Source organism: Thunnus thynnus, chromosome 3 (assembly GCF_963924715.1).
Source record: "Thunnus thynnus chromosome 3, fThuThy2.1, whole genome shotgun sequence".
In the NCBI taxonomy this organism is placed as follows: domain Eukaryota; kingdom Metazoa; phylum Chordata; class Actinopteri; order Scombriformes; family Scombridae; genus Thunnus; species Thunnus thynnus.
Genome location: NC_089519.1, coordinates 11,774,002 through 11,786,860, shown reverse-complemented (window position 1 = coordinate 11,786,860; position 12,859 = coordinate 11,774,002). Strand labels below are relative to the sequence as shown.

The 12,859-nt window shown below is 38.8% G+C and overlaps 1 protein-coding gene and 1 long non-coding RNA gene across 4 annotated transcripts; one reads left to right on the top strand and one right to left on the bottom strand.

Moving 5' to 3' along the window:
• Positions 1-4,711: 4,711 nt before the first annotated feature.
• On the bottom strand, positions 4,712-11,759 carry LOC137179495 (equilibrative nucleobase transporter 1-like). Of its 3 annotated transcripts, none has more exons than XM_067584197.1 (12): positions 11,509-11,759; positions 10,340-10,469; positions 9,840-9,886; positions 9,661-9,737; positions 9,470-9,562; positions 9,220-9,359; positions 8,966-9,105; positions 8,244-8,387; positions 6,974-7,081; positions 6,435-6,621; positions 6,085-6,208; positions 4,712-5,909 (listed from the first exon to the last, which is right to left on the bottom strand). In XM_067584197.1, exons 1-12 carry the CDS (start codon positions 11,699-11,701, stop codon positions 5,769-5,771), a joined length of 1,524 nt encoding a protein of 507 aa, XP_067440298.1. In that variant the 5' UTR covers positions 11,702-11,759; the 3' UTR covers positions 4,712-5,768. The 3 variants fall into 3 exon arrangements, with proteins under 3 accessions (XP_067440298.1, XP_067440299.1, XP_067440300.1); XM_067584198.1 differs by having other exon boundaries at positions 8,244-8,384; XM_067584199.1 differs by having other exon boundaries at positions 5,771-5,909; positions 6,488-6,621.
• LOC137179496 (uncharacterized) lies at positions 11,668-12,301 on the top strand. Its single transcript, XR_010927824.1, has 2 exons — positions 11,668-11,759; positions 12,138-12,301. It is a non-coding gene; the product is annotated as an uncharacterized lncRNA (long non-coding RNA).
• Positions 12,302-12,859: the final 558 nt, after the last annotated feature.

Here is a 12,859-nt window from a genome sequence, read left to right as displayed (position 1 = left end):
ATTTATTTCACATTCTTGTTTTCAGTAAAGAATGATGGTACATCTATTGTAATTTAAAATCAAACCCAGTTTAAAAGCACACATTTGCTGCTGGCAATAGGTTGTTCTCTCTTTCACACATAGGCACATACAATATGATGTTGTTAACATGGATACTACAGTATTTGTACTGTGAAATGAGTCACTTATAATCAAGAATTATCAGCAAATTTAGCAGCTGTACAGTGTGTCAGCCTTTTTAGCTAAAAACACTTTGCTAGTTTTACTGTTTCAATGTCACCATTTTCATTGTAAGGTTCACAGCTTGTCTTGAAGTTCTTCTACCCTCCAGTGGCCGAATATCAATGAATGCAGCTTTAATTAACAATATCTTGATGGACCGTTACAACCTGCAAGGGAAGAGTCACAACTGATAAGGTAGCTGAGCCAGCACTATCATCACTATAGCAATATAATCTGTTAGCATTGTGCTGTCTGACCACGATAATCTCACAGGCCCACAACGTTGCTTTACGAGCCTTTATTTGGGGGAAAAAAAATGATATAATGGACACATTTCAGTAGGAACTGATTACTGAAAACAATTATTGAGCTGTATTGTCCTCGTTGTCTGCTATTTCTCTAGATATTCTGAACAGAGCTGGAAGTCTTCAGCTGGGCGACAGACCTGCAAATTTGAGGAAAAATTAAGATGTTGACAACACTTTTAAGGGATCGTTAGACATTTGTTTATCCATAATGAAAATAATGTCTATGTCTAATGTTTTGGAGGGAAGTTAGCTTGCTACAAGCAAGTTTCTCTCATAATCATAGTTTTCATATTTCTAAATTTTTGTTTCATTCAACTTGTCAAAACCTTGTAGAGGTGAAAGAATAAGAAAACACAGCAAGTAGATTAACAGCTTTACTGTGTGTTTTTCTCTTTGCCATAGAAAGTTCTACTAATTTTTTGAGGGCAATTGTTTAATGTGCTACTTTGCTGTTTCTCATCCTCTTTGGTGCAAGTTGACAAGCTAGCAAGGCTACCAAAACCTTGCTGCATCAGATCGGTGAATGTGACCATTGCCATGCAGGTTGTAACAGTCTGTTTAGACTGGACACAATGAGACAGCTAGCCTGGTTCTGTCCAAAAATAAGCGAAATAGCTGCTGGCAGTAGCTTTTAGCTTACAGACATGAGAGAACACTGAAGTGAATAAACTGTATCTCTCTAACACTATTCCTTTAAAGCAGCATTAATGGATTTTTTGGACACCAATTATCAGAAGAATTCCAAAACATCTGACAGAGGCACAACCTTGACATGTTGTTACATTACAAAGTTATTATTATTAATATTGGCATTGGCAAGCACTTTCCTATTTACACATCCAGCAGACATGCAGTGACATCAGCATTCATTTGGAGTCATGTTTCTGATCTGTCTCTTTCAAATGAATGTAAGTCCAATATTTACTCTCCTTTCACCTCTGTTTTGGTCAACTCCTGACAACATTATCTAGCTGCTAGATTCTCTTATTTCCTTACCTTCTCACTAACGTTGTCTGCCTAGATGTTTTTGTTAAAAATGACACTGCTGGAAGTGGGGTAAGACTCGTACCATATGGGTGTCCCATAGATCATAGTATTTAAAAAACATAAATTTGGAGTCAATCTTATAAAATATAGATTATAGACGTGGCAGATAAAAGGTCCGACACCTGAATGCAGCAGCTCATTTATCATACCCAGTGCCTCAGGCGACTGAGTCTGATGAATCTCTTCCCACACTGTCCATGGACCTGAGTTCTGTCCCCTGTGTGTGAGAGTTGGTGGCGTTTCATTGGGTCAGGAAAGGGAAATCCTCCCCACAGTAGTCGCACATGTACTTGAATCGCCTGGTGGCTCGATTAGCCAGAAACAAAGCCGCAGTGTTGCAGCTGCCGCTTACACTTCTGAGCTGGTTTCCAAGGTGACCAGATGTGTCGCTGTCTGCAGAGTACTGTTCCTGTAAGAATAAATCAGGGATGTCTGATGTTCTTAATATGTGATGTTTATCTGAAGAGGAGAGAGCTGCTGTTGCATGTGAGTGCTGGGGTGTCAGGCAGACTGCTGTCCACAGGAGGCCCTCCACAGTTGCTGATACAGAATCCCTTGTTGGAGCTCAAAACCCTGATCTACGTCCTCACCTGGAGTCTGGAGGCCTGGACTATCTGCCTCTTTTTTAACATGGCAGCCAACATCAATGAGGTGGCCTCCACTTGGTGAAATACTTAACTAGCACCGAGTTTCCACAGACTGCTTGTAGTTTGTGTAGATCTTTGCTGTCCTCTGCAGGATCACTGCAAAACTGTGAGCTCTGTTCAGCTGCAACCTGATGCTGGATACAGTTGATCGAGTGTACAGGAAGAGCTGCTAGAAACAAAAGCAGAAGCAAAGGTCACCACAGTCATAATGATCATAACTGACAAGGAAGTGTTGTTTTTTTTTCAGCTCCTGTTGTTCTTCAGCAGCTGCTTCATGTTTGATGGTAACTGGTTCAAAGGTTTAAGGTTCCCTGTGACTCATAAAGCACACAATGACCATAATATGACTATATTTGTGGAGTGTTTATACGGATATTGATTAATATTCATCACCCACTCCATAATTACTTCAGTGGTTTAGCATTATCTACATCTACTGGAATTTCAATATACAGTCTATCTCATGGATAAAATGAACTACACCATGCTCTATCACCTCCTTGTGTCAGATATTTTCAGATGAGTGCACTAAACAAAACATTTGTCACAAAAGTAGAAGAAATAATCTGCACTTATGTGCAGTAATTACTACAACGTTTTCAGCCTTAAGCCCTCTTCAGCACACTAATGAATTCTTGAAGCCTTAACACCTGGTGTCACAAGTCATTTTCAGCTGTGAAAGTTGCTGATTAGCTTCGCTCACAGGCCAGAATTACCACTGAAAAAGTGATAATCAGCCATATACTTTGTCCGCATGATATCTGATCTTTTTAGGACATGTCTCTGTTGTATCTCCACTCGACTTGACTATGGTTTAATCTTCTAAAGACTAAATTGACTTTGATATGAAAGTCTGAATATGCTGAATGAAGCCTCACATCCCCCTGTTCCTCCGCAGTTTCATCTTCATTCCTCCATCCTGTGTTTCTCTCCAATTGATCTGACTGCAGCTGTGGTCTTGTTGTTTCCTAGAATTTGGCACAAAACATGCACTCAGCAAAGAATAAAAATCTATATTCTAAAACAAATACTTGTTTATGACATTTCTTAATAATTACACTGCCTCATGTCAAAATACAACCAATCAAGTGCAAACCTCCTGGATTTACTACCATCTCATGTTCAGTCCTTAGATTAACAGCCTATTGCCAGCAGCAGATTAACAGTCCATACCAAAGACCTTTTTCACAGCAGACATTTTTACATGTCAAAGCAGGAAAAGGACACGTGAAAATAATAACACTAATGATGGCTGAATCCTATTTAGTTTTTCCAAATTCATTCACCGGTGTGGCTTCCTTGGACACTTGAATGGAACTGAGAAGTTGTTAATATTCCACCTGTGATTTTCCATCTCTACACAAGTCAACATGTCTGCTGTGAAAAAAGTCTATTGAAGCCCAACAAACTGATCTAATTACGAGGCAATGTGGAAGTCCCTTAAAGTGCAGTACCATTGACAGCTGCTGGGGGCTGGCTCCAAAAAATCCCTTGCTACAATAGAGTCCCATCCAAAAAGCATCAACTTCTCTCATGAAATACTGAGTCAATAAATGTTTTCAATGAGTCATTATGGTCTCACTTGCTAAATTCAGGCCATCTAATAAGTGTTCTGGTGGTCATTTAGGAAATTATTGCTACAATAATAAGATATAAAGACTGATTGACAGCTGTGATTGACAATTGGCTCGTCTGTTGCTCACACCGGCTCCGGGACTTGCACTGAGTCAGACTATTGTCGCAATATTTCACAAGTTTAATGTTACTTGATAACGATACCAGCCCTGTTAGTTAGCTAATGTTAGCACAAGTCTGCACCACTCAGTGTCTCTGGTAAATTAGCATTAGTTTCAGTCCGAGGTATAATACATCCATGTTCATGCACCACTGAGCAACTTTCATAGGAATGAACAAGGCCCCGCCTCCAACACTGTATCTAGTTCTCTTTATACATCCATGCTTCAAACTGGCTCCAATACAAACCAATCGGTGACATCATGCCTTGCCTCATCCATCTTTATATACAGTCTATGAGCAGCATGTTATAATTAATAATTATGAGGAACTGTCTCCGAATAATTAGATAATATTTTGTAATTATGGGGAATAACAATAAATTTATGAAAACAAAATGTGTGTTTTTGGCCCAACACAGTAGACAGTGATTCTTACTAGACCTGCAAAGAAAAAGAAAATAATCTAGTAATTTTAATAGGTCAAAGTTTTAATTATAGTAGATAACAACACTACATTTAGTATAACTCCCAGATAAACAGAACACGTACCTTTTCACATTTGTCATGAAGTGTAAGAGGTCGATTCACCTTCTGCGCTTGGTGCCCAAAATTCTTAGCTATTAGACCTTTTTCACAGCAGACATTTGACTTGTCATAACAGGAAAAGCACAGGTGGAACTGATAACATTAACAATGCCTCAGCTCCAAGGAAGTGGAACTAAGGAAGCCATACTGGTGAATCATGCACAGGTTAAGTCAAGTCATATTTATTTATAGTGCACATTTAAAAACAACATGTGCTAACCAAAGTGCTTTACAGAGAAAGGATCACAAATAATCACACACTAGTTGGTTGATCTCCATCACAGTGGAGACAACCAGTTTCTCCATGATGGAGGACAATGAGACTGAAACACAGTCGTTCTGTCTGTGACTGCCACAGTTGTCCTGATTAAATATACAACAATGACAGAGTTCAGCTGTGCAAAGAGGCCAGTGTGTCTGATGAAAAACATCTCCCACAGATCATCAGATCCAGGTGTACTGTGCAGGAAACAATCATTTATCAGTCATGATATCATGTAAAACACACTGGCTTGCTTTATGGTTGTCTGTTACATTCACTTTTAATTAGGGGATTTCAATGGTTCTATTATGTCCCCAAGAGTGTAGCCTAATATTTTTGGTCCAGGCCAATGAAAGTGCATGTTCATACTTGACAATTATGCACATGGATGATAATCTGATCTCAGTGTCATTTAAAGGCACAAATCTGTTATTAAAATGTAAATAAACAAAAAAGATCACATTGCCATTGAGTGATTGATTGGTATTTTAATACATGGACTAACACTATGGATACTTAAGTTATGTTCCATTAGCAGTTTTTGTAAACATGAGTAAAACAAACCTATTAGGCCTGTATGATAAACACACAGTCCGCTTATTCTCACTTGTAAATCAAACCTTTCATATGAATATACAGTAGCTGACCATTATGGTCAAAAACTTTTATGATAATTGTGCTTTAAGGTGTCTGTGTTTTCACACATTTTAGCATATTAACTTTAAATTGACCAACTTAATTTTCAATACTGACCTCCAGACCAAATACTTTAAATACTTTTTCAAACTTATTTTATAAGATGTAAAAGAACCATTTGTGCAATGATAAGTGCGACTCCATCACTCTCATATGACATTAAACATTGAATATATGTTAAATATCAAAAACTTTTCAGTTTATGAGTTTCCAAATGGGTTAAGTCCACATGAGCAGTCATTTTTCCTTTTATGTTTACAATTCTTTACATTAAGCATCTTGCCAACCCTTGTTCATTGACTTTCTGTGTAATCCTTCTCTGTTTGGACAGCTTTCTGCAGTGGAGGCTGACATGGATTGGGTGAATAAAGGTGAGCAGTGACACCAATGTGACACCCACATTTACCTGAGAGAATGAGAGAAAAGAAGTATGAGAGAAAGAGGGTAAAGGGCAAAAAATGTGGGTTATTATAACAACAGGAAATCAAGAAAACATTGGGGATGCAGGAGTGTTTCTGAAACATGACAGTTTACTCTTCAGTTTTAAGTGAGGCTCATTACAAAGTATCACAGAAACTCACATAGAGAGGATCACCGTTCAGTTGGTGCTGGATGAGGTGTAAGACTGGAAACTGGAGAAGCAGTGCCAGGGCTGATAATGACATTGCCATCCCTGACATCTTCCCAAAATGAGACATTGGGAAGCTGGAGGAGACGTAAAGTGAGAAAATAGCAAAGGAGAGCAGTGGAGAAAGATGAGAGGATATACAGCAGGAGATGGAGGTGGGTGGTAGAGAGAAAGTGGATGATGAGGAAGGAAAGAGAAGCAGAAAGTCATAAGTCAATGAAAACAAAAGAAACATGTTACTGTTTTTAGATCTGGGATGGATTTACTGTAATGTGTGGTGCAATTAAGGAGAGTTGAGCATACGCAATACTGATGAAGGCTTGATGGCCTCCGTAAAAGAAGGCGCTGTTGACAACCTGCAGGATGAAGGTGAGGTACTGCAGAGGGAGAACAGGACAGGTGAAACACACACAGAAGAGGAAACACTGCAGAGAGGTCAGGAAGAGGGCGAGAAAGGACGAGTGCAGGTCTGCCTCCCTCTTGGTTTCCCCTGAGAAGTAGACAGAAAGTTAAAAACTGAAGTCGCCATAAATCACACTTGAACTACATACAGTTCTAGTCAAAAGTTTGGACACTTTCTCATTCAAGAGAATGGGAAGGAGTGTCCGAACTTTTGACTGGTACTGCATTTTTATTTTATTTTATTACATATATTTTTAGGAAACCCACTTAAGGATCATCTGGAGTGTTTATTCCAGGAAAGCACAGCATTCAAAAGTTTATTTTCAACTTTTTGCTTTAATTAGGTCACATAAAGTCTGGTCTGACCATTGAGTCAAATAGAGAGCTGTTTGATTAAACTCCATAACAGGCAGAATTGTGGCTAAATTTCACATACTTACCAGGAACTAGAGGCCTGTGCTTGTGTCTGTCCATGATGAGGCCGTTTACGGGAGCAAATAGCATTCCACACAGCTGCATGAAGGCAAATGCATTGGTGTAGTGACTCACTAAAGGATGGTAGACAGAAAGGGAAAAGTTTAGCTTGGAGGGGGAAACACTGTGATTAAGAGTAAAAATGGCAAAAGACTAAAAGCCAAAGATTGTGGTTGAAAAAGTGAGGGAAAGTGCCTAAAGTATCATGAAAGTACATGTTTTAGCTGATCACTTTAATGGCAGTTTAATATGGAAACTAACTTGCATAGACTTATTTTAAGAGAATAGATTTGGATTTTGCACTCTGACATCTGCCAAAAGTATCACACATGATATGTTTTTGGAAAATCAAGCATAGAAGTCAACAATTAGGACTGAAAATGATATTAGATATTGGTTAGACATTTATCCCATGAAAATATTTGCAGACTCCCAGATGTCAGATTTCTCTACAAGCACCAACAACTGAATTCACCATCAGCAGTTTTCAAAACAACTTCATAATGAAAATAAGCATGGTGCAGGGCGGATTATAGCCACTAGTATGTAAAGTGTCATATATGCGATTTGCATGAAACAGGCTAAAACCTACATCACTAAATCACAGTTCTTATTGGAGTCAATGATCACAGTTACAGACTTGTGGTGTCCTGTGGTGATCAGGTTCAATTTGCAATAGCCAACTTTAGTTCTGAGTTCTGAATATTATTTAAAAAGATATACCAAATTACTTCTGTGAGCAATAATAGCACATGATTATGAGTGCTGATATACAATGGCATTATTGCAATTATACCATTGCTATATAGGAAAATGCGAAAAGTGCTATTTAAGAAAGAACCACTTACTACTTTCCAAAGAAAAAAATGGAGAATGGAGGCTGTGTTCATTTTTAAAGTTTGTTTGTTCTCAGGCTAACCCATGGTTAGATTAATTTCAGTGAGAGATAACTGGTAGCAAAACAACAGTGCTGTTGCCATGGTAACCTGCAGTTTACCTCCAGCACTGATTTTGAACAGTGGTTAAACTGTTGACTTGTGCTACTTTTTAAGTGTTCCAATGTATGAGTTTAAAGTTTTCCAATGGTATGTTAATATGCATAGAAAACTATCACTGATTGGTGCATTCAACAGTCACACTGCAGCCACTGATGAAAGTCCACCATTTGACCTTGGTATCCTGCTTCTGAGCTTGACAAGCAGCAAGCAACACCCAGAAAATCATTTTATACCTCACCCAAGGTTTGGTTGTCCTTGGCCAGCCGGGTGAGTGTGGGGTTGAGAGAAGCTAAGAACATGAAGTGACTGAAGAGGATGGTGACCACCCACACCACGTGCCACAGGAAGAGCCAGGACAGCACACAGCTCCGGAAACTAGCTGCTGGATGGAAGGAAAGATGGAAAAATGTGTATCTTTCCCTCGCTCTTTCTTGTCTACTTCCACTTGAGGTAGTGAGTTCCTACATTTCCCAGAATTACTTTAGAAAACACAGAGAAGGTTGTTCTTTGTAATATAAGTAGTAATGTGTTTGGTTGTTGAAAATATAAGAAAGCAGACAAAGATAGCGTTGCACTTCACACACTATGGATGACAAATCCACAAAGTCATCCTGAGCAGTGGTGGGAGTCACATTTCAGATGTCTATGAGTTGTTAACAGCTCCACCAAATAGTGATTTTTCCCTCTAAACTTCTCACATGGTTTCATTTCAACAACTTATCAAATGATCCAATATTTCACCAAAAATCAAAGATTAGAGAAACATTCCGAAAACTAAAAACAGATTTGTGCATCAGAACTTTGTTTTTTCTTCTTTCCTCTCCCATTAATCATCTTATCAGATTTATTTTTAGACCCTTTGGAGGGGCCTGACCCCTAGGTTGGGAACCACTGGACTAAACTAGCTAGAACACAACTGCGTGTTTTCTGACACACATTCAAGAAAAAACATTATCATACCTTCTTCTTGCTTGGGCTGATGCTGTATGTTCTCATCTTTCTCTCTCTCATCCTTTTTATTTCCCTTTATTTCTTCTTCCTCCTTGACTCTCTTCTCCTCTCCTTCTCCTCTCCCTTTCCTCTGGCCAGGGCAGCTTACCCTGTCAGAGCAAAGCTGGTGATTTAGACATGTTTCAACAATCATGCACAAAATGGCCAGAGTCTCACTGGCATCATCAGTAGTGGACAACTAGGATAGTGTGGTTTGTTCTGACCCGTAAGTGTATATTTCTGGCAGCAGGTAGGGGATATGTCCTGTGGGCATCAGGAAGAAGGTGCGGAGTATCAGGAATATGCTACACAAGGTGAGGAAGAGGAAAGATGAGTGCAGAGACACTCCTCTTTCATGCAGCAACTGCTCACATAAAGAAAAACAAAAGGAGAAGAGGTGTACATTTAATTTGTGCTGTAGATTGAATCACTTGGGTCCTGTTAAAATGTTAGATAGCACTACAAATGTGTTACCTTTATGATTAAAAAGACAGCAGCAGATGAGTCAAAGGCCCCGTTGTAGATGGTGATGATGGTGGAACGATAAGAGTCAAACAGGTTCCCAACCTTAACAGACAAGGTCTCTCATGTCATATTCCTTTTGTTAACCTCCTCATACACTTTCTCACACACCACATGAGTTTTTAAGCTGGGTCACCACAAACCTGAACATTGGTGGTGTGGAGGGTTGATCCAGCAGTAATAAGACATGACAAAGCAGGGTACAGCAAGACTGACGTCTCTGTGTGTGACAACCAGAGCAGAGAGACCAAAGGAGAGGCAGATATAACAACGTACTTCTGATATATCTGCTCCAAAAATCCCAACATACAAAACAACATACCTGCGTTTGACAGCGTGATGAACAGTGTACCAGTGGTGTACAGAGATCTGCAAGAAGTTAAATAGGACACGATGATGAGATTGGAAATGGTCTTACAAGGTCAGGAGACATTTCAAGGTGTCACAGTGATAAAGAAGCCTCGGACATACCAGTATATCTGGTTTACATATTTGAAATGGTCTTACTAGGTCAGGAGACATTTCAAGGTGTCACAGTGATAAAGAAGCCTCGGATATACCAGTATATCTGGTTTACATATTTGAGTTTGCTCTCTCTCTCCCTCTCTCCTCTCAAATCTAGCCACCTAGATTGGTAGCAACCCTGTCACAATGAGTCTAGCATGTTTGCTACAGCCAGAGAGTAAATTATGCATCTGCACCTTAATTTGCATTCTTAAACTAAAGTGACCTTAACAGGAAGATTAATTATTTACTTTCCCTCACCAGCTTGCAAAGTCATGAACCTTCACAAACCAAACTTGGCAAATATTTGGTGCTCACATAGCTATTAGCCTTGTTGCTGTGGTTCCACAGCGGTCAAAGACATATCCGATGGGGAAGCGTAGTAATGTGTTGGCAATGGAGGCGACAGACATGACCTGAGAAAGGTGCTCATCCTGACCAGTACAATCTGGAGGAAAGAAAGAAACATTACACTTGGTGTGTATCAGTGTAGCATAGTGTTCTGAAATTTTTATGAAAATTAAAACCCTTAAAATGTATGAAGATATATCCTTTGATATATCTTATAATAACAGGTTGGTTGGACTCCAGAGTGGGAATATTAAACAAATGTTCTGTGTAACTTGACGGAAATGTGTGAACAGAAGAAGCAGCAGTGCAGGTTTATTGTGCTGTTTGCCCTTTAGGCCGAACTAATTTTAGCATGTGTAAGTTTATACAAACCAGGGTTAATACAAAATTCGACATGTGGTTTTTTCATTATACAGTTGTGCTCATAAGTTTACATACCCTGGTAGAATTTGTGAAATATCGGCCATATTTTGGAAAAAATGACTGATCATGCTGAAAACTTTTGTTTTATCTAGTGATAGTGGTCAGGTGAAGCCATTTATTTTCACATAATTGTATTTGCCCTTTTTACATCATAATTATAACTGTAATCACCAAAATGGCCCTGATCAAAAGTTTACATACCCTTGAATGTTTGACCTGATAATATACACACAAGTTGACACACAAGAAAAGGCAGTTAAACTTTATAAACCAGTAAAAGGATATAAGTAGTGGAGAGTATAAGAAGTGGAAAATGAAGGGTTCTGTTGATACCAAGCCACAGTCAGGTAGATCAACAAAGATTTCAGCCACAATTGCCAGAAAATTGTTCAGGTTGCAAAGAAAAACCCACATGCAACTTCAGCTGAAAGTTGGATGTGGCTGTTTCAAGATGAACAATACAATTATGTGAAAATAAATGGCTTCACCTGGCCACTATCATCAAATAAAACAAAAGTTTACAGCATGATCAGTAATTTCACAAATTCTACCAGGGTATGTAAACTTATGAGCACAACTGTATCTGCAGTCATGCTCTGTCACAAACATTGATCAAACAAATATTAGCCTTAATTTCACCTCAAGGAAGCAGTAAGAATTCTTGCATTTTTGAAAAGTGTATGTCTGTACATATTTCTCCACATGCAATATACCTGTATAAACAGCATAATCTTCTTCTCTGGTGACGTTGTCACAGTATCCAGCAAAATATCCATCGGCTTTCAGCACGAACACCAGAGAAACCCAGCCAAAGGCAATCCCTGTGACCAGCAAACTCTCTACCAGTCCTGACAGCAACGTCAGCAAGCGGTGACACTTTGCCCTCCTCCCCTGACATTTACACATGCTGCCAAATGTTTCTGCTCCTGCCTGAGCAGCTCAGCCGGGTGAATGAAGTATAAAGGTGACGTATAGTTATGACCAGTAGAGTTTTAAAATCAGAAGATTACCTAGAAAAGAACAGACATTACTGAATACAGTATGACAGAGGTCAATACACACACTGTATTTGTATTAACTCTGTAAAGAGTAAGAGTGCTGTGGTGTTGAAATTTAAATAAGTTCAGAAGACTCTTGACATAAGAGACTTTGTCTTTCTATCACACACACACACACACACACACACACACACACACACACACACACACACACACACACAGTCTCAGCAAAAAAAAAAGAAAAAATCAACATTATAAGACTGACAAAGTTAATATTTATTGCACTGCTGTTGAACTGCAATGCATCAGATTATACATGTTGTTTTCTCTCCTCTTATCTACAGACGTACATACCAGTTGTGCTGCTGCATGTAAGGAATGAAGGCTTGCTTGCTGTCTGCCTGTCAGGCTTCATCAACTCCTATTGTGCTCAAGGGTGGTTGGGACAGTTCAAATATTGTTAAGTCATGTTTGACTCTGGTGAAAGAGAAATAAAAATGTGCATGGACTGGCTGTATAATTGTAAAACTTTATAATTTGTAAAAACAAATTCTTTAAATATATTGTTGTGTGTAAGAAAGTGTGTGAGACTAAGTGTTGAATAAATACTAAAATAATATGTAAAAAACTAAAATAATATGTAAAAAACATGCTTTACAGACGGCACATATTTGTTGGGAAAAGGGACATAATTAAGTTGCGTGGCCTCCTAAGAAAACCCTAATCTAAAGTTTAAAACTCTTTGTACAGTTTACCAGTTTCACTGTTCAACCCACCTGGAGACCTGCAAGATAATCCAGAGCTCACATAAACCTAACAAATTCCTCACATACATGCATGTTAATGTTTTCCAATTGGGTTTGATGGATGACACATTTCAGAAAGCAAGTCTGCAAAAACCCTACTGTTATACACAAAAAAAGCAAACTGGCATTTCCATTTCATTTCAATTTGATAAAATCATGTCATACTTCAAATTCAAAAGTCCATGTGTGGGTAGAACATCGTCCGCACAATTTACAATGAGAGAATTATTACATTTCTGGCAGTAATGACGCCTTTTCAA